This window comes from Pteropus vampyrus, unplaced genomic scaffold, assembly GCF_000151845.1.
Source record: "Pteropus vampyrus isolate Shadow unplaced genomic scaffold, Pvam_2.0 Scaffold146, whole genome shotgun sequence".
Lineage (NCBI taxonomy): Eukaryota > Metazoa > Chordata > Mammalia > Chiroptera > Pteropodidae > Pteropus > Pteropus vampyrus.
In genome coordinates, this window is record NW_011888927.1 from 1,577,971 (window position 1) to 1,603,144 (window position 25,174).

Consider the following 25,174-nt stretch of genomic DNA (forward strand, 5'->3'; position numbering starts at 1 on the left):
TTATTTTAAAATTTCTAATATGTTCCAGACATACAATAAAAAAGTATGTAAAATACAATACAAAGGAATTATTAGAAAAATGAAAATAAAAAGACAAATATATGCCCCAATTTTTTATTATTAGTGCATCAATAACCATACATGGATGAGTGTCTCTTGTTCTTTTTCCTCTTCAACTCTTCCTTTTCTTTCTCCTTTTGTTGTGTAATAAGTATTTAAAAGCAGATAATTTTTGTTTTAATATAAAACCAAAATGATCTCAGCTAAATTACTTTGTACTTATGTGGCTTTTTGTTGTGAACTTTTTCCCCTATTTTGTGGATCAACAGCCTTTCATCCAAAAATGGTATATTTTTTTAATCTTGTAAGACCAAGGCATGAGCCTTAGGCATACCTACAGGGGCAGACTGTTAGGGAGGAAGAAAACCATGGAAAAGCAATGGAGTAACTACCAACAATAGCCAGGGGGCCAGGGTAATGTCACAGAATCCAAATGGAAGAGTAATTTCAAAGAAAGATTAAAAAAAACTCTAGTGAATGATACAGAGGACCAACGAAGTTAAGAAAAAGAAAGCCAGTGTATTTGTGGGGACTCTCATGAGTATCTTGGGTCAATTTTAAGACTGGACAATAAAACCGTGAAAGAGGTTATATAGAATTTGAGTCAGTAAAGTAGCTTTAACTTACACAAATTCAAGTATATTTTCTTCTTTTTTTTAAAAGAAGAGGGAGATAATTTAAGTAATGTATATCTTCTCTGCAAATGATATTCTAGTGTGTGTTAATTTGGCAAATGTAAATCTATTCCTTCATCAGGCTCATTTCCCACATGCCTCTCACAGTGTGAGAATGTGAATATTTTTAAGGTTAAACATTGTATTTTTCTTTTAAAATGGCCTATTCCTTTTAGAAGCCAAATATTTTATATGATGCTCAATTGAATAGCCATCTTTTCAGTGCTATATATTCTATACAGTATTCATGTATATTATACAGTTGTAGAAACTAAAAAAATATTATATTTTAGAAAATAAACTATGCCACATTTTAGGGGAGATATAATTTTAAATATACACAATTTTCTCTGATTTCAGACCCCACATTCTGGCCATTCTTTCTTACCCTCTAACAAAGATGTACTTTAAGTTTATATGATAAAGAAATGTAAGGCTTGAAGATGCTTGGAATACAGAGAATAAAGGTGAAAGTAGTAGTACTCTTAATATATGGGTAGCTTTATTTATCTTTCTGATAATAGTAACAGAAAGATTTTTTTTTTTTTTTTTTAAGAATATATAAGAGTAAAATAAGGCTATTTCCCTTTTTAACCTACTATTGTCTACTAGAAGGTCTTTTATATATTTCTTTTTTTCTATTTATAGCTACAGAACTAGCAAAAACACCAAGAAAAAATATATCATTCAATTTGAAGAATGATCCTGAAATTATGATAAACATTCCTCAAAGTAGCAAGGGTAAGATTTTACCTCAGTTCTTTAAAGAGAATTTTCATAGTTGCTTCAAGTTATAGTATGTTATTTTTTTCCCTTGTCATAATTGCATTTTTATATATTCTTTTCTATTCTGAAAAATTCATTTAACAAAATGCAGTTAATACCTTAACCTGTGTGCCTTAGTATACCTATATTTAGCTATCAATAAAAGGGGAAAATACCTATGCTGATTGAAACTGTGCGAACTGGCAGGGCCAACTAGAACAGACTTAAAATCTTCTTGTCATTTGCTTCATGTAGCCAAATGTTCATCAAAGATTTGCTTTCGCAAATATTATTTGAAATAGAGCTTTGGGGGTTTGGAAGTCTTACTATTTTTGGAGAACTGTGGAGTAGTTGTTTTTGAATGACTCATTCTAATTAGGTTAAACAGCATACTTTTTAAATAATGAAAAATGAAAAGGGCTCCATTTTTTCTTGTTACATCAATGCTAAAGAAATACAGGACATAGCTGTAACTAATGGGAATAATTATATAATTAATAGTGGCAATTCAGCCTCTAGTGGAGATGCAGTTAATTGAGAATTCAGTTTGTATAGTATGTGGTGGCTTCTGGGTAGAAACTGCATCTTTGCGTTTAATGAAACTAAACTGTGATGAAAAGTGAAGTATTTATAGTAAGTAATGGATTTTGTTTCATTCTTTAGGACATTCATCTTCAGACAAAGTTCAGTTGAAGGTAAGCATTTGATTAAAAACAAGCAAAAACCTTAGTGTTACAAAATAAGACATGATGAAAAATATCAATTTCATCTCTTAATTTATATAGTGCTTTATAATTTATAGGTATTTGCCAATTAAATACCTAACATAGATAAAGAATCTGAGATTTGGAGAGGTAAAGTGACTTGTCTCATTGTATCTCACTAGGAAGGAGAAAAACTGGAAAATGAAGTCAGGCCTTTTGAGTGAGCTGTCATGCCTTTTCTGTGTCAGAACTATCCCTGAGTATTTTCAATTAGTAGACTGGCCTAGAAACTTTATGATTTGGTTTTGTTTTGCTTTTGTACATAACGTTCTGTTGTTTCTTGGGGGATTGGTCCCAAGATCCATTAAATCTCATAGTCTAAGCTTTTACAACTTACATTTGAAAACTAAGTCGACTTTGGTAAATTTATTCCAGGGTAGCTAAAGGAAATGACAATTTGTATCCTCTCCTTTGTGTTTTCTGTGTTTTTTTGTTTTTTGTTTTTTTTTTCATTATTCCTTGTCAAGTGGCCCTGCCCGGATGTGGGCAAGCCCAGACGGGCAAGGACAAATCCAAGACAATGAGTATGTAAGTGGTGAGTGTGTCCAGGTCTGGATAACCATAGATTTAGACAGGCCATGAGTTGTGTACAGGCTAAGTTCAGAGAACCCTTTATAAGAATGTGAGTATAGACACTGAGGGCTATGGTTATGGCCTGTGCAGGAATGTTCTATTTAGGCAGTCTAGGTGTGGGATTAGACATGTCAGAGCCTCCTTTGTCTTTAATAATGCTTCTTTCCTGTAATATATCTTGTGTATTATATTGCTATAGAAGAGTAAAACTCATTCCCATAATCCACTCAATAACTTAGATATATTGACAAGTTCTTTTTTAGGTTGTGGATCACAACACATTAGTGGGTCATCTTCATTCCCCAAGGGACATGAGAAATCCTGTTAATCAAAGCTAATATACCTATTATGGTAAAACAACATCACTATGACAGAGTCTTAACACGCTATCTTAGACAGAGGAGTTCAGGAGCGAATGTATATGGGAATTGGGGATCTGAACTCAAGAGGTTTAAGACGCATCATCAAGATGGGGAACTGATCGATGTTAGATGAAATTCGTGACATATTTTAGGATTGGTCAAGGAGAGAGCCTTAACCAACGTCTTAATAAGAAAATCATTGTTTGATAAGCAAACTCTTTCGCCCTGACGAGTAATTATTGTACCAATGGGAGAGCAGATTGCCCAAATGAGAAAACTATTGAGATAAATCATTTGGCAAAAATTTCTGTAACAAACAGTGAAGTTATTTATTAGTTTATAGCCCTATCTTTTTGAGCAAGAATTTTCTGAAATTGTTATTTTGACAGAAGTGTTCTCAGACCTGATAATTAAGCTATATAGATACGAATTGTCTCAACTCTCAATTTTAGATTCAATTTAGTAGGACATGACCTGCAGTTTAAAAAGTGAAATAGAATGATATAGACAATATCTATTTTGTAACTATTATTTCATTATAATTTGTTTTAGTTGTATATGCACATATGTACTGGATCAAGATGGCAAAATGTAAAAAAATTTTTGAGGATCTAGATCAAAAAAGTTTGAAACAATGTAATATACTTCATAAACCCATTGGGATCAGCTCAGTTATTACAGTACTATTCTTAATGTCCCAAATCAAAATTTATTAACATTTGTAACTAGTACCAACAACCTAGCACAAGACAGCAGACTTAAAATTTTTGTCATATTTTCATATTGCCCAAAAGCAAAGATATTTTATCTTTTTATTAGTACCATTAAAAATTAACATTTAATGAGTGATGTCAGAAGCATGATGGCATGAGGGATCTCCCCGATCCCTACCCCTTGAAATTACAATAATCTGAACACCTACAATCCAACAAAAAACACCCAACCTGCAAATAAGCACGTTTAAGAGATCTTCACATCAGAGCGTCCTAAGATGGGCCAATCATATGAGTCAGGAGGTGGAATAGGAGAGAGGAACAAAGGTGCTGTAGAATGCAACCCAGAGCTCCCTGCAGGGTAAGGAGTGAGGGGAGTTACACTGCTGTTTCTTGGCTCTTTGAAGCCCCGAACAGCCTGAGTGATCAACAGATCCCAGTGATCAAGGCAGAGAGCAGGGCAGATACTGAGCGCAGAAGGGGACAACTGTGTCTTAGCAACCGCCATTGCCAGGCATAAAGTTGAGTCACTGGAGCCTGGCTGCCTCCCCCTACCATCCCAGAGCATGCCCTCCCCCTTCCAGAGCTAGCACCCAGCTCCAGAGGAATTTGCACAACCAGAACTGAAACATACACTGCAGCTGGTACGAGTGACAGGGATGGCGATATATATAGAAGCAAAAGAGCTGAAACGCAAAGGACAGGATTACTAGAAGAGAAGCAGCCATACATAGTGCTGGCCTCTCCCAATCAACCCCTCCCCAACCGAGGCAGGCTGATTTGGGAGGAAACAACAGAGCATTGCAACTGTCTATTGGAGCAGTAACAGGGCCCATTCAGAGGCTCAGATCTCCATCACCCTTCACATCCTCTCATGGGGATGGAGCCTTGGGACCAAAGTGACCTGGTCACAGAGGAGACACACACCTCACCAGAGAATAAAGGCCATTTTAACCTCAAAGCAGAGATCCAGGAAGCTTGGGCACCACCTACTGGAAACCAAAAGAAAAAACTCTTCTTAGCAACCTGCTAAAGAGAGATCACTATGTAATAAATTAAAAAAAAAAAAAAAGTACATTTTAATGTACTGGTGGAGAAATAGTCCATCAAATGCCCTGGTGGAGAAATAGTCCGTTAATGCCCTGGTGGAGAAATAGCCCATCAAACAACATGAACAATCAAAGTGACAAAGCAGCTGAGAAATAAAATGAAAAATCTCCAGAAAAAAAGCTTAAGAATATAGAAATATGCAATTTTAATGACAGAATTCAAGATGGCACTTCTGAAAAAGCTCAATGAGATGCAAGAAAATTCTGATTGACAGTTTGAAGAACTTAGAAATAAAATCAGTGAACAAAAGGAATACTTTACCAAGGAGATTCATACTCTTAAAAAGAACCAAATAGAACATCTGGAGAGAAAGAACTCATTAAAAGAGAGGAAGAATGAAATAGCACGCTTAGGAAATAAAACTGACCAAATGGAGGAAAGAATTAGTGATACTGAAGACAGACCATGGAAACGATGCAGATGGAAGAAGAGACTTGAGAATGAAAAAAATGATCAGAAAAAGCAATATAAGAATAATGGGTATACCACAAGAAAAAGAAAGGTAGACAGGAACAGAAAGCATATTTAAACAAATAGTCGACGAGAATTTTCCAGTCCTATGGAAAGAGCTGGATCCTCGAATCCAAGAAGCAAACAGAACACCTAATTATCTCAACCCAAAAAGGCCTTCTCCAAGACATATTATATTAAAATTGTCAAAAATTAATGACAAAGGAAAAATCCTCAAGGCAGCCAGAATAAAGAAAACTGTAACTTATAAAGGAAAACTCATTAGATTATCATTGAAGGGAGTTATTCTACCTGAAACAAAAAGACAAAATATATAACCTGGTAAGATAACGAACAGGCACACAGAAAAAGGAGAGTGCAACCTTTATTAAGAACTGGGTATTATAAGTTTAAATATTACATAATGGTTAAAGGTCAAAAAGAAAAACACTTTAAAGAGGTAAGACAACAGCTACTGCAACCTAGAAATGAACATACAGCATAAATAGGAATAATTAGAGACAATAAAAACAAAGAGGAGAGGGTTAGGATCTAAATTTAAATTTCCAAAGGGCAATTTGAGATAAGGTGCACACAGAAGAAAAAGGACTACTCTATATATAACTTTTTTTTACATAAACTTAATGGTAACCACACACAAAATCTAGAACTGAGATACATAACATATAACAAGAGGGAACAAAGGGAAAAACCATAAAACACCACCAAATTAAAATAATAGACACACAAGGACAAAGAACCAATGGAGACACCGAGCTACCAGGAAACAAAAGATAAAACAGTTATAGGAAAACTTCATATTTCAATAATCACTAATTGTAAATGGACTGAACTCACCAATAAAAAGGCACAGAGTGGCAGATTGTATCAAAAAACAAAACCCAACCATATGCTGCCTACAAGAGATACATCTTAACTGCAAGGACAAACAGATTCAAAGTGAAAGGATTGAAAGTGATACTCCAAGCAGTTGGCATCCAGAGAAAAGTGGGAGTAGGCATACTTATATCTGACAAAATAGACTTCAAGATAAAAAAGGTAATGAGAGATAATGACAGACGCTTCATAATGATAAAGGGGACCATATATCAATACATAACACTTATCAATGTATATTCTCTTAATCAATATATAATCTCCTAATATGTCTGTTGGCCATTTGTATGTCTTCTTGGAAGAAGTGTCTGTTCAGGTCTTCTACCCATTTCTGACTGAAAACAAAATATTTTTCTTTTCTAGCCTCTCTCTCAGATCCATCATTAATTTTCATGTCGTCATTATTAGCTGAATAAACTACATTGCTTTTTTATTTTTAAACAGAACAGTGATAAAAGTGAATTTCTGTCAACCACACCTCGTCGTCTAAGGAAAAGATTAATAGGTATGTACTCTTTACACTGAGTGTTTATAAAAAGCATGTAAACAAAGGCAATATGATTAAGTATATAGGATCTAGCAGACTGCTTGCCTTTTATCTTTGGTTAACCACTAATAGAGACCTCTCTGTGCCTCAGTTTTTTCATTTGCAAAATAGGGATAATAATGGTACCAGCCTGAGTTGTTTTGAGATTAACTGAGATAAAGGATGTCAAAAGTTTTAATGTAGAGCTTGACTTCGTTACATGCTTAACAGGTGTTAGCTATTATCACTTTTTATTCTTGTAAATACTTATTGCTATTTCTTTTCATGAAAAACAGGATATGTTTATGTTCTCAACTAAACTGTAGATTCCTTAAAGGCGAGAACTGTATCTTATATTTTAACTCCAATACTTAGCACTATGTCTTTTACATTCTAGTCAGTGGCTATTGAGGTTAGTTAAAATGTCTCTCCAACAAAACAATAAGCTTTTTAGTTTGTTTTGAGACAGTTGGAAGTAGTTCTATTGATTTTTAGAAATTTTATAATGAAATAGTTTTAAATACTCATAGTTGTACTGAATGCTATACAAAGCTAAGTAAACATATGGGTCCTGCCTTCTGGAAAATTAAAAATGTCTGTAGATTTTTAAATATTTAACTTGGGGCAAATGACTTGTTGACTTATATTTCAGAAAGATGTCAAGTTCTTTCTTGGGGCCCTTGACAATAATATTAGCTAACATTGTTAAATCCATGCTGTGGCCCTTTTTCAAGGTATAGACTTCATAGAACTGTTAATACTACACTATTAATCAACATAAAAATGGTAATACTAAATGATTGAATATCTGAAGCAATAAAAGATGACATGTGCAATTATGATTATTACTATTTTATGTCAAATATATCCCATGTCCTATGTTTCCTCCTTACCCTGAGGAAGAATCATTTCTAGAGCAAGGATGAAATTCCTCTTCCTTCTCAATTACCACCAAACATATATATTTACATGTATGATGTATATATGTAAATAAAGTGGAGATTTTTTCTGGTACCTCCAACTACTTCTAACCCATGCATCTGCCATGGGCAGCAGTCAGTGCAAATCTGAATCTGCTAAGCTATATATGCCTACAAAATCAGGCCCCCCCACCCTTTTTTTAGCTTCTATATTTGTTATATGCTGACTGTTGATATTCTGAAATATACCTTTTGTTTAAAGTAAATATAGTGATTTGGTTAAAGTTATTTCACTGATATTTTGGAAGTGAACTTTTTATGATAGTTTTATACTTATTTTGTTGAATGTAAAACTAGTTTTATTCTTACTTTATGAGTGTTAAACTAGCTTTATTAGTTTTGGGGAGCGGTGGCGTTGGCTGTGGTTTGTTTAAAAATGTAATTGTATGGAGTGTGCATATGAATTAGTAGTGCTTAACAATAGTGGCTACCACTTATTGAATAGTATATCACTTAGAATGGCATTTTCAGTAGGTAGCAATAAAAAATTCTACAGTAGTGGCTTAAGCTATAGACATTTAAGTATCTCACGTCATAAGAAATCTAGGGATACACAGTTCCATGGTTGATCTAGTGACTCAACAATGTCATGAAGGACTCAGATTCTTCCTATTTTTTTTGCTTTGCCACCAACATTTTTTCATCTTTAGGTTTGATACTTCATATTGCAAAACGACTTCCATAGCTTTAAACTAAGGGTATAAATATGGGGCTTTCCTTCCATTTGGGAGGAAAATCTTTCTCAGAACCTTCCAGCAAATTTTCCTTCAAATTTCACTGGTAAGAGGGTTACGTCGCCCACCCTAGTTGCAAAGGAGGCTGGGAAACCAAGTATCTGGCAAAGGAAAAGACGATTACTATGATTATTTATCCCTTTGGGTGGAGCACATTGCTACATTTTACAAAATTGGAGTTCTGTTAGCAAGGAAGAAGGAAAGAGGATGGTATTAGGTATGATTGACAGTTTCTGCATGTCAGGCATTGTTAATTGCTTTATATACCTTTCAGTGTAATCTTCACAGTGGTTTATTAAATTAGGCACTATTAGCCTCATCTGATAAGTGAGGAAACTGGTGCTCAGAAAACATAACTAGCTCTGGTAAAATCATCAGCAAGAAATGACAAAACCAGAAGTCAAACTCTTTTACTTCAAAGCCCACATTCTTCCTAATACCCCACAATGCCTCTCTTGTCAAACTGTCAAATTTTCCCAATTGCATTTTTTCCCCGCAGTTCCAAGGTCTCATTCTGACAGTGAAAGTGAATATTCTTCTTCTAACTCAGAGGATGATGTAGGGGTTGCACAAGAATACGAAGAGGACACTAATGAAGTCATATTGAGCCAAAAGATTCAAGCTCAGAGTAAAGTAGTTTCAGCTCCTGTTTACAAAGAAACACCTTCTAAGAAAATGAAAAGAGAGAAAACAGTAAGTGAAGAGAGAGACTTAAACCTTCAATAAATTTGTGTAATATCTCAAAGATAAGCTTCGCTACGAGAGGAAATCCAAATGAGGCACTCAACATATTTTTTCCTTTCACTTTTCTCTGTTTTCTTAGCCTTCCACGTAAATTCCCATATGTATTTGTGTCCATTTTGGACTTTCTATCTTGGCCTGTCTGCATCCCTATTTATGTAACAATACTATAGTATATGTGAAAGGTGACATCTCAATTCAGTTGTATAAAAAAGAGCTTTTAAAAATTAAAAATTTTGATTGGATAACTGGAGGCAAGACTTCTCAGTATACACCTTCTTTTATAGTTCATCTTTGTAACATTGTTGATGTTTTCAAGTCAGTGTGAATAATAAATGATGGCTATGGATCCATGCTGAGCTGTTTGGAAGAACACTGCAGATACCATGATTTGAGAAAAGGCTAATTATCTTGGTGTTCTGTGTAAAGCTTCAGAGTAGTCTAGGAAGCCTATTGCTTGAATGGCTTTCCATCCCTTCCTTACTGCCTTGGAGGTTTGCCCTGCCCCAAATCAGTAGAACTTGTATGAGCCCATTTACTGGAATAGTAGGCAAGTCTTTTTTTTAGCTTGCTGTTGGTCTTCCTCATTTTCACAGTACTTCAACTGTACTAATATTTAAGAACTTGCTGGGAAATATGTGAAGCAAAACAAAGTTTCTGGTATGTAAAACCCCTCTTTTTTTTTTTTTTTAAGTCTAAATGGAAATTATATGGTGAAACTTAGGAATTATTTTAGGGAACAGACAACTTCAATCTAGCCATTTCTTTAACTTTTATGGTTCTAAGAGTTACTCAATTTTATCACTAGATTTAAATTTGCTTGTTCCAAAATCTGTGTTGTTGCTTCAGATAGAAAATATTGACTGCCAAATAAAAAATTTCACATATCCTATTTTCTGCTAATATTACTGTCTAGTTTTGATGTAATATTACTGTGTAGTTTTGATGTATCTGAAACTAAGAACTGACTTTGTTCTATTCACTTTCAGAGTGACTTAGTAGAAGAATATTTTGAAGCTCACAGCAGTTCAAAAGTTTTAACCTCTGATAGAACACTGCATAAATTAAAGAGAACTAAACTGGATCAGGTATGTTGCAAGGAATGTTACTTACAATTTTTCCTTATTGCAAGCTGAATAATATACTACGTAAGCAGCAAATTTGAAGAGTAAATAAGCAGAATTATTGTCCTGATCTAATGAAACAAATTAATGTAATGTAACTATTACATATTTTATTATATAAATGCTAAATGGTTCACTGGATTAGAATTCTATTTGACATACTATAGTTATACTTTTTTCCCCTTATTCATCATTTTCCCCTTATTCATCATCAAATCACTTCAGGATTTATAATAATCATCAAGGACATAGTGTATTTGATATCCATGTGCTATTAATCTCTGTTCTTCATTTAACCCATATATTCATTGAACCTCACACTGGTTATAAAACAAAGACCTTATTCTCTCAGTTACACAACCTTGCGAAAAACAGGGTTTTTTGCTTCTTGATATTATGAAAAACCTGCTCAGTGAAGTATATCCTATGGTTCCAGTATCTCATTTTATAAGAAATACTATACAGTTGTACTTGTTAGGCTTTTGACTGCTACCTCCCAAAGAGAGGAGACAGAACTATCTGAGAAAATCTTTCAGTAGAATTGGGTTTGATAATCTAAGTTAAGAGAGCGTTATTGGCTCACAGAGTGTCAAGATTTTATTATTCTCTCAAGCTAGATTTTAGTGCAGTTTTCTAAGGTGTACAGAGCTTTGACAGAATTTTCAAATTGCAGAAAAGAGGAAAGAGAGTATAGGGTAAGCTTGTATGACCGGGATGACATGGTGCTGTGTGGTGGTTTTTGTTTTTGTTTTGTCACCTGGCTTTCTGGTACTGAGACTCAGATGAGAGACTAGCCGAAAACATGTATCAAGAAACCAAGTTCTTCCAAGGAAGAGATGGCACTAACATCTGCTTAGTGCATATATTTTTATACAAGCAACATGAGAGAAGGATAAATGGATCTAGGGTCAAAATAGGACTACGTAGGACCTAGAGTCAAATGGACCTTTAGGAGAGTGTAAGAAACACCTGTTACCGATAATGAGGGACGGGAAGGCTTTTCAGTGATTGTGGACATGGCTAACCAATACAATCTCAGTAGCTTGTGTCAATTTATTTCTCATGTCTCTGGGTTTGCTGGGAGTTGTCTGATCTAGGATTTGTTCTATATGTCTCTCTTCATCCCTGGACCAGCAGGCTAGTTGAGGCATGTTCTTTTCATGACAATGTCAGATGTAAGAGAAGTGAAAAAACACAAAACCTTTTAGAGCCTAGGCACCAGACATTGGGCTAAGTGTCAGTTCTGCCTCACTCTAGTGGCCACGGCAAATCGCATGGCTGAAAGCAAAGTCAAAGAGGAGGGAACTAGACTCCACCTCGTTAGTGGGAAAGACTACACAGTCATATGGCAAAGGGTGTGGATATGGGGAGTGGGGAAGTTTGGAGGCCAGTAATGTTATTCTCCACAGATACTAAAATTTGAAATGAAAGTTTATAGATGAGATAATATTTTAGAGTTCACACTCACGTGTGAGTATGCTCTGGTAATCCAGTACAAATGAGTACTGGAAATGATTGCTCGTACTTTGTCTGCTTTAAACTTCATGGCTCTAAACTTCAGAAGGAATGAGAGAAAAAAATTTTAAACTACTTAACAGTTTTACTTAAAACTTATTCTCTTTAATTATGTGGATAAATAAAAACTGTACAGGCTAGAGTGCCTAGAATGTTGATTGCAACTCTAGTCTTCAGTATTAATAGACTGTTGTACTTAATCAGAAACAGACTCACAAATATAGAGGACAGTCTGGTGATGGCCAGAGGGGAGGAGAAGTGGGGGGCTTGGAGAAAGGGGTAAAAGGATAAAGAAATACAAATTAGTAGTTGATAGATGGTCACCGGGATGGGGAGGGAGCACGACATAGGGATTGCAGTCAGCATTAATGTAATGGCTAGGTGGAGAGCCAGAGGAGAGAAAGAGCAATCAGGGGGATTGTTTTCTAAACTATATAAATAAATGTCTAACCAATGTACTGTATACTTGAAACTAATTAAATTTAAAAAATATTATACTTAAAGGGTAGAATCATGAAAACATGGTAGAGCCAGGATAAAAATGCACATACAGCTTTTTACTAGAGTTTTCATTTCAAAAAATGAGCTATATTTGATTCACCAGCAAGAATTTCCAAGTTTTGGGTACAGGGCAATATACCTTCCTCAGTTTATTTACATTATATTTTTAAAAACTTTGTGATACTTATCAAAGTTAAAGGATTTATTAGGAATAGCTTTTGGAGGAGCAGTGATAGAAGTTTATTTTATTAATAATAATGGTAAACTATAAAGAACATTTAATGTTTTCTAAGAATTAATGTTGAATTGTTACCCTAAGCTTTTACATTTTTTCCAAATCCATAGGTTTTTAAAACTGGATTTGTTGTCAAAGCTGGAAGGCAGGTTTAATCATCTCCTTATGGTAACAATCTTTTTAGAAATTAAAGTCTTACAGTTGGAATTTATAATCATGCGTATGGATCTAGAAAAAACTCTTTACTGTTATCACATATTTGTAATAGTGTTAAAAATTAAAAAAAATTTTTTAATTAGAAAAAAACATTTAAATCATGTTTAAAATACTATGTGTATTTATTTAGTTGATGCACTTATTACCAAACTGATTAAAGTAATATTTCCACTAATGGCCTCTTCTAACCCTTACCTCTAAGAAAATATTTTTCGTTTGGATTGATTTGATGTATGTTGAGAGTGATTTTGTTCCTCTCTCTTCCTTTTTTTTTTTTTAAAGCAAACTTTATGTGACTTATTGAGCAAGGTTCCTCCTTCCTTTTCTACTGAACTTAAACAATTAAATCAACAATATGAACAATTATTTCATAAATGGATGTTGCAGTTACAGTAAGTACTATCATCATTGCACACCCTTGTAAAATAATAATATATATTTATAAAGTATGTTAAAATCAAGCAGTTTAACATTTAATTTTCTTTTTACAATGAACTTCATATATTTTTTCATGTAAAAATTTGAACAATAGGTGTTTTTCCAATTTTATGACTCAAATGTAGAAATGTCATTGTATGGCTCTTCTTAGAAATTCTACATTTTTCAAGAAATTTGTCTTTTCTAAGTTTATTAGATGTGAAAGCCATTGGTAAGATAAATATCCTTTCTTAGAATAAGTTATATTTGTATTTTTAAGGAAGTGTTTGAAATGGATGCTAATAAAAATATACTTAGATGCTCACAGTTACATAGTCACTGGGGTAAATAAGAAGGCAGGTCTAACAAGCAGTAGGAACATAGAAATTGCCACAATTTTTCCCAATTGATCCTAGTTTTCTTTTGCCAATGAAATTCAAAGTGTTGTGCTAGTAAGAGAATGATTATTTTCCTTGCTAGGATCTTGGCTGCTTTCAGTAACAATTTATGGATCTGTTCATTATAAATTTAGAAAGCAGCACTTCTCTCTTAATCCCATTCCCCAGTCCAATTCCTCCTCCTTCCAGTATGTCAACTCCAATAACTTGGATTTGCTTTGCGTCCTAGCCTAGACCTCATAGTCAGCTTTTTCAGTGGAATTGCTAGCTCTCTGAATTCTTTTGCTTCTTTTTTTCTGCTGCTTCTATCTTGTCGATCTCTACCTTTGGTGGTTATTTGTCTCCTGTTCTTCTATTTCTATGCTATCCTGCATTGCTACAGAGCATTGTATAAATACTGTTTCTGATTGACCTCCATAAACAATCATGGAGTTGAACTTTAGCTTGGGCCCTTGTGCTTGGTGTTCTGGGCCATCTCATTCACTCTCTTGGCTTTGGTTGCTTTTTGAATATGAATTAAGTTCCATAAATGTATCTACAGCCCAGCCCAGGCAAGATCACACTCTTCAGCAGCAGACATGGCTATTTGAATGTATATTGGAGGTTTCCATGTGGATGTCCTATAAATTATTCAATTAACATAATATTTTACTTATTGAAACTCATCATTCCCACCTACGCCTGCAACCTAGCATAGTGAACGTCACCCCATTTATGTGGTTGCCTGTGCCAAAAAACTGTTATTTTTAAATATTCCCTTTCCCTCACCTTCCACATCTAATCATTACTCTTCAGATACTATTGACTTAACATATAAAGTTCTTGACACCTTACATTTTTCTCCATAACACCTAATTCAAGTCAGTTTTGTCCCTCCTCCCTATCTATTCCTCCCATTCAGGTACTGTGATCTTCTTAAAAAGATCATGTTACTTTCTCATGTAAAACCTTTCCGTTAACACCTGACTAGTTACTTATACATGGTCATAATCTTTGGAATAAAATCTACTTGTGTTAGTTGACTTAACAAGAACCTTTGTGACCTGGCCTCTGCTTACCTTTTCACTTTAATCTATCAATCAAAACTCTGCTTCAGCCTGAAAAACTTATTAGTGCCTTGTACCTACCAATGTTCTCCCTTTACTTCTGGGCACCTGTTGCTTGAAAGTAATATGAGCCGGGGAGAAAGCTACTAAAACTGGAACTATAAGCTTGGTGTACAGACACCAAAGCTACTAAAACTGGAACTATAAGCTTGGTGTACAGAACTTGGTGTACAGTTCTTCCTGTATTCTTTATAGGCTTAAATTAAGGAAACTGGTTGATTATAAACTGGTTGGCAATAAGAGTTACTGAACTTTAATTTCATGAATGCTGTCTTTCCTAACAGCTTGGGATTCAACATTGTGCTTTATGGTTTGGGTTCTAAGAGAGATTTACTAGAAAGGTTTCGAGCCACCATGCTGCAAGATTCCATTCATGTTGTCATAAATGGCTTCTTTCCTGGAATCAGTGTGAAATCAGTAAGTTTCAAAGTGTCAAAGATGTTAAAAAAGGAACATTATATCTCCTGCCATTCTATACCCCCATATTAATGAGAATGCTACTTCTCATTCTGGAGCAATTTTTTTTTTTTTTTTTTTTTTTTTAGTTATCACACTAGTAGAATTGCATAGTGCTTAAGATCATGTGTTTGGACTCAGGGTTCTAGCTTTGAATCCCCATTTTTGAATTTCCTACTTTGTATCTGATAATGAATTAAATCTTATGAAAAGTTTAGCTTTGTGTACTGCACCAAATACTAACAGTACTTCTCTGAAGGACAGGATTATGGGGGACTTTAGTTTTATTATGCTTTTATGTCACTTCAGTACTCTAAAAATAATAAAAATATCAGTAGTACTTTGTAGTTTTGTAATATATTTATAGATCATTTTTTCTCTAAATGCTCATATCTCTTCATCATTTGAAAATTAACTTAAACTTTTTGGGTGATGGATATTAACTAATGTAGTATTCCTTTCTAAAAATGCCCTTAATGTTTGTGTCCTGTTTCTTTTGATAAATGTTTTCTAATGTTTCTCATATTGTTTTTTTTTCATGCTGCCCTCTTATCTTTACATCTTTGCTGTTCTTCCCTGTTTCTTTTAATGGTAACTTATACAAAAAATGAGTATAGGTACACTTAAGTACCAGTAGAATTTTTTAAGTGAATTTTCATACTTGATAGGAAATCCAAATTCATTTTTAATTTATAAAAAAAGGATTGATTTGCTAGTTGTATTTATCTTATATGACAGAATAAGTTATAATCGATGTATTTCTTGCGCTTTTTGATATAGATCCTGAATTCTATAACAGAAGAAGTCCTCGATCATGTGGGTACTTTCCGCAGTGTACTGGATCAGCTAGACTGGATAATAAACAAATTTAAAGAAGGTAACATGAAGTAGATACTCTAGTTTTAGGATGAAGCCAAGCATATGCTTCTATTTATTTGTGTATTACTATACACGAAAATGGAGATTATTTTAATAAGGTACTTTTTCTCAATGCTGATTTAGATTTCTCTAAAACATTTTTTTTTTTAATCTGTGAACTTTTCATGTGAACTTCACTAGTTGTAACACTCACTCTTATCTGGAACTTTTATAACCCAGAGCCTCTTATTTCAGAATAATTTTCAGGTTTTGCTTGGTGAGTGAGAAGTGCTTCCAGTTGATTGGTACACCTTTGATAGTTTTATATTTAATATTTTCATAAAATATTCTTATTTATTCTAAGTAAATATCACTGCATTTCAATGGTTTTATATACTAAAATCTGGGGTAGAAAAACATTTTTTGTTATTTTGGTGTGAATGTTTTATATGAGCATTTCAAAAAATTAGAAATAAATTTATTTAGGCTCTAAATTAAAAGGAGTAGTTGGTTATGCTTATTAAATGATTTGATGGATAATTTCAATATCGTTTTATGTTCATTAAAATAGGTGCCTAAGTTATTCATTTACACATGTTATATTACATGTTATATATGATATGTAATATAATAACTACATATTTATATAAAATGTATTTATAATTATAATTTATATAAATATTTAACATACAAGTATGCATATATTTATATAATTTTAATTATATATTTGTAATTGCAATTCTATATAATTATATGTGATTTAAATATATAGTGTGTATTCTATATTTTATATATACTATAAATATATTTTATATATACTATAAATATATTTTATGTATTCATATGTAATTTATATGTTTATATATAATTTAAATACTATTGACTGTGGTGGCTTCTAGAATTCAAAGAACCTTGGGCTTTAAAAATGTGTCATCTCAGCATCTTTGTCATTATATTGTCTCATTTGTCTCTCTACCCCCAGTGCAACAGAAATTTGCTTATTCTCTCTAAAGGCTCATCCTCCATCATAAACGCCAAATTTCTCATTTCCTATCAACTCATGAGAGACTTACGGTGGCTTTTAAATGTGTACAAGACTTCTTTCATCTTAGGAAAAGCAATTACTTGATTCTACTGCTCTTACACACTATTTTATTTCCCTATTTCAATATGATTTTAGAGTTTCTGAAGACATGTCCTGCCTTCTCCTTTTTACCTGTTACCTTCTTAATTCCTTGCTTCTTTACTACCCAAACTGTATGCTTAAAGATCACCTGTAATTTCCTTTTTACTAAATAAGCCTCGGCTCATTCTTTATTTCGATCTTTGCAGTTCGATGGTATTGACACCTTTATCGTCTATATTCTTTCTTCATTAACTTAAGAAATTTTACTTGCTCTCACTTTCCTGATTCCTTGATCAGTATTCTGTCTCTCACCCTTCCTTTTTTTTTCTTTTTCCTCTTTTAGCTTTTGTGATAATTAAGGTTTTTTATATTAACTCTTATTAATGTTTAGTGAGAACCTTCTTTTTTCTTTTTTTTTTTTTTTTTTTTTTGTTAGGTGTTTCCCCTCCAGTCCCACCTTGCAATTCAACATGCATAGATTCACCTCCAATCCAGTTGTGCATCTTGCCTTGTTTCCTATGCCTTATTAAAACTGCTTTCTTTATGGTCTGATTCAAGTGCTAATCATTACCCTTAAGACTCTAAGCACACCAGTTCCTACTGATTTCCAATGAATTTTACTTTTTAAAAAAGACTTTAATAATTTCTTGCCTATTTTTTGAGTGGCTGACATATCTTCTCAAATAAATTGTGTATCCCTGAGCAATAGTTATTTTGTCCTATACTACTTTGATAAATTCTTTAGTCCATAGGTTGTGTGTGTGGTAGGGACTTCACAAATACTCAGTGAAAATAATATTGAATTCTTTTTCTTTTCAGATTCTTCTTTAGAACTCTTCCTTCTCATCCACAATTTGGATAGCCAAATGTTGAGAGGAGATAAAAGCCAGCAAATTATTGGACAGTTGTCATCTTTACGTAACATATACCTGATAGCATCTATTGATCACCTCAATGCTCCCCTTAGTAAGTTAAACGTTACTATTTTTTTCTTGAGATTTCAGTCTTACAAAATTTTCTTAATGTTGTAAGTCACAACATTTTCAGTGTTTTTCAGCACAATTTTCCTTTTTTGCATGTTTAAAGACACAGATTGCCAAAAATATAGGTCTCCTCAGTCTGACTTAGAACATAATTCTTGGAAATAAAAATTCAGATTCTAAAGGAGGTGTTTTACACCTAAAGTTTCATGAAGGAGAGGAAACCCAATTATTATTTTGGTCTTTTTCTACACTTCATGGTATTGCAACATTTATTTAGTGTGATATAATTCAGGTATAATTCTACAGAACAAAATGTTAAATTATTAAATTTTTTAAAAGAGTGCCTTGGTAATGTTAATATATTTTAACTTTTTAACTTGTATTTAATATACCAGTAAAAATTCAAATGTTGATTGATAATGAGGTTAGATCGTCATGTACTGATTTGGATGGGGAAATGGCAAAAATGAAAATTTTCAAGATTCATTTTTTATTTCATGGTTTTTTATTTTCTCCTAGAGTAGAATCTAATAACATGGCAATATGAAAATAATTAGTAATTTTTGTTTTCTTTGATCATGTGCTCTAGTGTGGGATCATGTAAAGCAGAGTCTTTATAACTGGCTCTGGTATGAAACTACTACATATAGTCCTTATACTGAAGAAACCTCCTATGAGAATTCCCTTCTGGTTAAACAATCTGGATCACTACCACTTAGTTCCCTAACTCATGTCTTACGAAGCCTTACTCCTAATGCAAGGTAAGAATGAAAACCATAGTTTCTTTTTTAAGAAACTCAGTACATTTTAAGACATGCACTCCTAGGTTTTAATGGTAATACTAAAGTTCCTACTTAGTCTGAAGGATTAAGAGAAATAGTAGTGATAATACTTGCCAGTACTGGATTATGCAAGAGTCAAGAGTAGTCTACCAAATTGCCCAATAATAAAACAGTACCAATATTTTTTTTCTTAATAGATTTTTGTATTTTTGAATAAGAGTGTCTCAGTAGTCATTGTGGAGGAAAAAGCAGAATCATAATGGATTTTACTTAAATTCGATGGTCCTTTTTAATGACACATGAACATTATGATTCAAACATGGGTCCCTTTACATAAGATAGCTTATTTGATCCTCATAACCATGCTAAGGTAGATAGTAAAGGGCACAGAAATTTTGATTCACATCTGCCTGGCTCTAAAGCTCATGCTTTTAAATATCTTTATATAATGTTTCCAGTGAAACACTTTTAATAGCCTAACCAAGAGATATATCTGAATTAATAAAAGCTAAGAAAAGCTGGGTATAATATAAGCCAGGAAAAAAATAAATAGTATGAAAATTAACCTGTCAAAAAAGGCTTTTAGTAGCAAACCACCCCCTAAGAGCATAGAATTCCGTAACTATTTTTAACAAGATGAAATGTTGAAAAACAACAAACCTTGTTGAGAACAGATAATTGAGATTTGAATAAATGAGAAATATGGTGTTCTGGATGAGTGGACTAAATATAAAGGTAGCAGTTTCTCCCAAGTTAGAAATGTATTAGAGCTATAAATTAATCAAATCATTAAATGATTTTGTGTTTGTGTGTGTGTTTTAAAAATTCAAAATTTCTTAAAGAACAAGCAGGTGAGACTAGCAAAGACTTTTTTTAAAGAGTGGTGAGACACTTCTGTACAAGATGGCACAATACTTTCACCCTTGAATTTATCCCCTTTTGTAACGAACACACTGCATAAATAAATATAAAACAACAAAAAAAACCAAGATCTTGCCTAACTCAAAAATATGAACATCTCAATGAAACAGAATCATAAAGCAGTGAGAGAACTGAAGCCACAACCCAGCTGTGTTCTGGATCTAGAAGCAGCAAAATCCAGGATTTTGACTTATACGAAATAACAGTAGTGTGACAATATTACTTGTTGTCCAAACCCAGACATTTTTGTTTAAGATAAATACTAACCCGGACAGAATGGGAGATGTAAAAATTAAGAAAAGAATGTAAAACAAAATTATATAGTGTTCAAATTTGTGTATGTGTATATATACATACACACATGCACGCATGCACACACACACACATATATGAATAAAATTTTTAAATGTAGGTGGATACGAAAAATTCCTAATTTAGGATAATATTGACCCTAGAAGAAGAGAAAGGGATAGGAGTTCGGGGACACAGGAACTTTCAAATAGATTTGGGTTTTTTGCTAGCAATTTCTTTTCCATTTATTTATCTCTTTGGTTTTTTAAAAACTTTTTGTTTTGAAATCATCAAATTTCCAGGAGGCTACAAAATATATACAGGAACTCCCAGCACCTCTTTCCCAACTACCACTGATACCAACATCTCACAGCACAATGTAGTATTAAAAGCAAGAAACTAATGCTGGCCTGATCCAAAGAGTTTATTTAGATTTCACCATTGATACATGCACTTATTTGTGTGTGTGTGTGTGTGTGTGTGTGTGTGTGTGTCTGTGGTTAGTTCTGCAGTCATGTAGCATGTAGCCCTTTGTAACTACCACCACAATCAACTCAGCTATATCAGTACAGGACTCTCTCATGTTACCCTCAAATGCTAATGAATTTTATTACTTTATAAAGCTGTTTTTGTACACTTGAAAATAAGATTAGTATTGTGTTAATACTGAAATATATATTAAATGGGTATCTAATCAGAATTTTTGATGGAATTGGGAACAGAAAAAGTCTTCATTCAATTTTACTGCTAATGGATGGACTGTTACAAGTTGCTACATGTGAAGTTGAGGATCCATGCAATAGAAGTACTCAAAACATTAAATATGATATGTTTAAAACATTAAATATGATTGATACTAATGCAAATTTTTTTTAGTTTGGCGTACCTCAATGTCTGTGTGCTAGCCTTCAACACGTAAAACAATTTATTTAAACTACTTTGAAATTTTGGTCCATTCTGCTAATTCTAATATCATTTAGTCTTTACTTGGTATGAATATGATTGATCAAAAATCTTTAACAAAATTTAGCTATGGAGTCAATGGCAGTACAGTTGACTCAAACAACAGTTTTGAACTACACGAGGCCACTTATACTAGGATTTTTTCAATAAATATGCAGTCGGCCCTCTGTATCTCCTTGTTTCGCATCCATAGACTGAGTCAACCACGGATTCCATCAACCAGGGATCGAAAACAATATTTGAATCCATGGTCGAGAATCTACAGATGCTGAGGGTCAACTTTATGCATGGTTCTGCGTCGTTTTGTATAAGAGCCTTGAGCATCCTCGGGTTGTGGTAGCTACAGAGGGGGATGTGAGGTGTTGGGACTTGAACCAGTCCCCCGAAGATACCAAGGGACAACTGGGAGTCAAAATTTATATTTGGAATTTCAACTACATGGGGGGTTGGCGCTCTAACTCCCACATTGTTCAAGGGTCAGCTATACTTAGTTATAAGGTGGTCCTTCAGATGATACAGAATATGCTTATCGTAATTATTTTCTAGATTATCATAAAAATGAAAATGCACAGGTTTAAAATTTTTGCTATACCCAAGGACTCCTGGGAATTTTAGTTTATGTAAGACTTCTTCCAGCCCTGTAATTCTACTTGATATACTCCTACAGAAATAATTCAAAATATGAAGTAATGTGTATAATTTTATTTAATGTGGGGTTAGTTTTAATAATTAAAACTGGAATTAATGTAAACATCCCAGTCCAGTAAGGAAATGGTAAATTTGTGGTACTCAAGTGATATCATAGATGAACAGCCATTAAAAATTGTTTAGGAAGAGTTTTTAAAGACATGGAAAAATCATTAAGTGAAAAAGTGAGGGATAAAATCGTGCATACCATATATAAATGCATGAATTTATAGTTTCCATCCCGCCTTTTTCCACAAAGATTTTAGAAAGCAGCATATGCAAATATGATCTCCATATCAAATGTTAGTGGTTATTTTAGGGCTGTAGGATTGATATTTTCCTTGTTAGAGTTTGTTATATATTCCAGGTTTTCTATAGTGAAATAACCTATAGTCTAAAAAAATCTACTTCTAGATTTTCCTTAAAAAGAAGTAAAAGAGTTTCTTCTTTTTAAGTTGGCCAGGATATGTTCCTTCAAAAAAAGGAATAGAAGCTAATACAGATAGGCCAAGTATTTCATTCACATTTTTTTCATATATTTTACTTCTAGCTATTTTATGTTAATGTTCTAGATTTGAATTCCTGTTTGTTTTTTGTTTTTTTCCTTAGGGGAATTTTCAGGCTACTAATGAAGTATCAGCTGGATAACCAGGATAATGCTTCTTACATTGGTATTCAATATTTATGATATTAAATTGTGTGACTTTTGTTTCACCCCATTAATCCTTTTTCTGGAGTCTAATGATCACACTGCAGTTTTTCACAGCAGTGAATAAATGGTTTGCTCTGTGATCAGTGTGTCTACCACATAGCAAATTTTGAAGCAGACCCAAAGATGCTCTGCTGCCAATGCAATCTGAAAGACGAACCCTGCTTGCTTTTTAAATTTCTTGTGCTAACCGTGGATGTGTGTCTACCAATTACCTGTATTTCTTTCATATGCTAGAGATTTGCTTAGGAGATTTTCTTCCTTTTGAGAGAAAATGTGTTAACTTAAATATTTTAATAATCATTCAGTTCTCATTATTTAATAGTTCTCTCTTTAAAAGTCAACTTTATGCACACTGTTTAAAACTGCCCACAGGATTGTTATACTTGGTCATAGTTGACTATTTTCAACCAATCAGTTCTCTTTAAAAAATATAAACCACAGTGTATAACACTTAAGTATTCTCTAGTTTTGCTTTTTCCAGAGGTACTTTTTAAAAAAATCAGTACTTACTGCCTATTTTTAACATACTGTGACCACAGTACTTTTTAAATTTATTCTTTGGTATGGATATTCATGTATAGGGTCATGTTTCTTAAATGCTGACTTATGTTCACATCTCCTTTTGACCTCTTCAGGACTTTCTTTTCAAGATTTTTACCAGCAGTGTCGGGAGGCATTCCTCGTCAATAGTGATCTGACACTTCGGGCTCAGTTAACTGAATTTAGGGACCACAAGCTTATAAGAACAAAGAAGGTAATGCTTTGCTGTTGTAGCACTATATGCCTGGAATAGCATACCTCCTTTGCTTACGGACAGGTATTCCTTTGACTCAGATATGGTTATGATGGTTATGATGGGTCACAGGGATCCATTTAGGCATTGTGCCATTTGTGTTGTATAAAAAGAGGTAGAACTCTATTTCAGAGCAGAGCAGAAAACCTAAGAGTTCTAGTTCAGAGGAATAAGCTATTTGAAATATGAGTCAAATAATTATATTCCTTTCTCCCTCTCTTCTACTCCATTCATTAATCTGGTGTATATTTATTGAGCACTATCAGAAATTGCACTAGGTATTGGGATACAGTAGTAAGCAAACACCTTTTCTCAAAGAGCTTAAAGTTGAGTGGAGATGTACATTTTTTGAATAATTATACACATGTAAAATTTTACCTGTAAGTCCTATGATCAGTAGGTATGTAGTTCTGAAAGAGCATATTAAAATAGCTGGATTGACTTAATTACGGATATCGGAAGAGACCACTGAGCTGAGATCTAAAGGAAGACTAGGAGATAACTCCTGAGACAAGAAAGGGAGGAGCATTCCAGGCAGGAACAGCATGTAAAGAGACCCTGGAACAAAAATGCAAGCATGGCACAAGATGAGTCTGAAAAGATAGTGATTTAAGGGTTAGACCATGCACAAATTTTAGGCTAAGTAAAAGATTTTAATCTTATTCAGAAATAACGAGAAGACGTGAAAAAAATTGTTGACTATGGTATCAGAGTGGAATAGGGCAGAGTGGGATGGGGATTGCCAAAAGGGCATGGACAGGGACTAGTGAGGAGGGTGTTAATAGCCTGGGTGAGATAATGGTAATTTGGTCTAGGGTGAAGAGAGAAAAGTGACTGGATTCAAAATATACTTAGGAGGCAAAATTGACAAGAATTGATGATAGATTGGATATGGAAACCAAGGGGAAAAAAGTGTCAAGAGTAATTCCTGGCTTCTGGCTTGCATAACCAGAGATGGTGGGATCGTTGGATAAGAAGGTGGAAGAACAACTTCTTTGGGAAACTGATCATGAGTTCATGTTCTTCATGTGCTTGGACTTACTGTTTGAGGTTTGAGATTTCTGATTTCCAAGTGGAGAAGTCAGCTAGGGAGTTGGATTCCTGCAACAAGAAGCTAGAGGAAAGAGCAAGCCTAGAGGTGCAAGATTGTAATTCCTACATATTTAGGTTGTAACTGAAACCAAGTATTGGTGGGACTACCTAGAGGACATATAGTGAGAATGGAGGGTCAGGAATTAAGCCTAGAAGTGTGACATTTAATAGCCAAGTAAAAGATAAGCCTGCAAGATGAAACAGCCAGAGAGCCACAAAGAAAACCAGGATATGATGTCACAGAAGCCAAGAGAAGCATATTTTAAGAAAGAAAGAGCGGTCAAGTGTTAGGTGCTGCTGAGAGGCCAAAAGAGGAAGACAGAATATCTCTTGGATTTAGGAATATGGAATTCCTTGGTGGTCTAAGCAAAAGCTCTTTTGGTGACATGATAATGGTAGCAGTAGCTAGGTTGGACTGGATTGAGTGAAAAGTAAGGAAATGGAGACTACCATTTATAGACAGCTCTTCTGGAAGGGAGCAGCAGTTGGGTGATAGAATGAGGCGCCTAGTGAGGGTTATTTTAAAATGGAAGCTACCTAATTGTATTTAAAAACCAATGGAAAGGATCCAGTCGAAAGGGAAATGAAAGAACAGAAAAATAATTGGTGTAAGATTCTAGAAAGAGCAGGAGGGTGAAGAATACCCACC

General features: G+C 33.8%; 1 protein-coding gene across 6 annotated transcripts in view; it reads left to right on the top strand.

Annotated features, from left to right (window-relative positions):
- The window catches only part of ORC2 (origin recognition complex subunit 2), a 38,267-nt gene that overhangs the window by 11,112 nt on the left and 1,981 nt on the right, over positions 1-25,174 (top strand). For 5 of the 6 annotated variants that reach the window (XM_011369194.2, XM_023536004.1, XM_011369193.2 and 2 more), the window contains 12 exons: positions 1,383-1,475; positions 2,163-2,194; positions 6,813-6,873; positions 9,108-9,301; positions 10,339-10,437; positions 13,223-13,332; positions 15,146-15,278; positions 16,098-16,194; positions 18,121-18,267; positions 18,874-19,045; positions 22,538-22,599; positions 23,276-23,394. In XM_011369194.2, coding sequence (XP_011367496.1) covers positions 1,383-1,475; positions 2,163-2,194; positions 6,813-6,873; positions 9,108-9,301; positions 10,339-10,437; positions 13,223-13,332; positions 15,146-15,278; positions 16,098-16,194; positions 18,121-18,267; positions 18,874-19,045; positions 22,538-22,599; positions 23,276-23,394 — 1,319 coding nt within the window. The remainder of the gene's footprint in view (positions 1-1,382; positions 1,476-2,162; positions 2,195-6,812; positions 6,874-9,107; positions 9,302-10,338; positions 10,438-13,222; positions 13,333-15,145; positions 15,279-16,097; positions 16,195-18,120; positions 18,268-18,873; positions 19,046-22,537; positions 22,600-23,275; positions 23,395-25,174) is intronic. The other variant, XM_023536005.1, reaches the window with a different exon arrangement.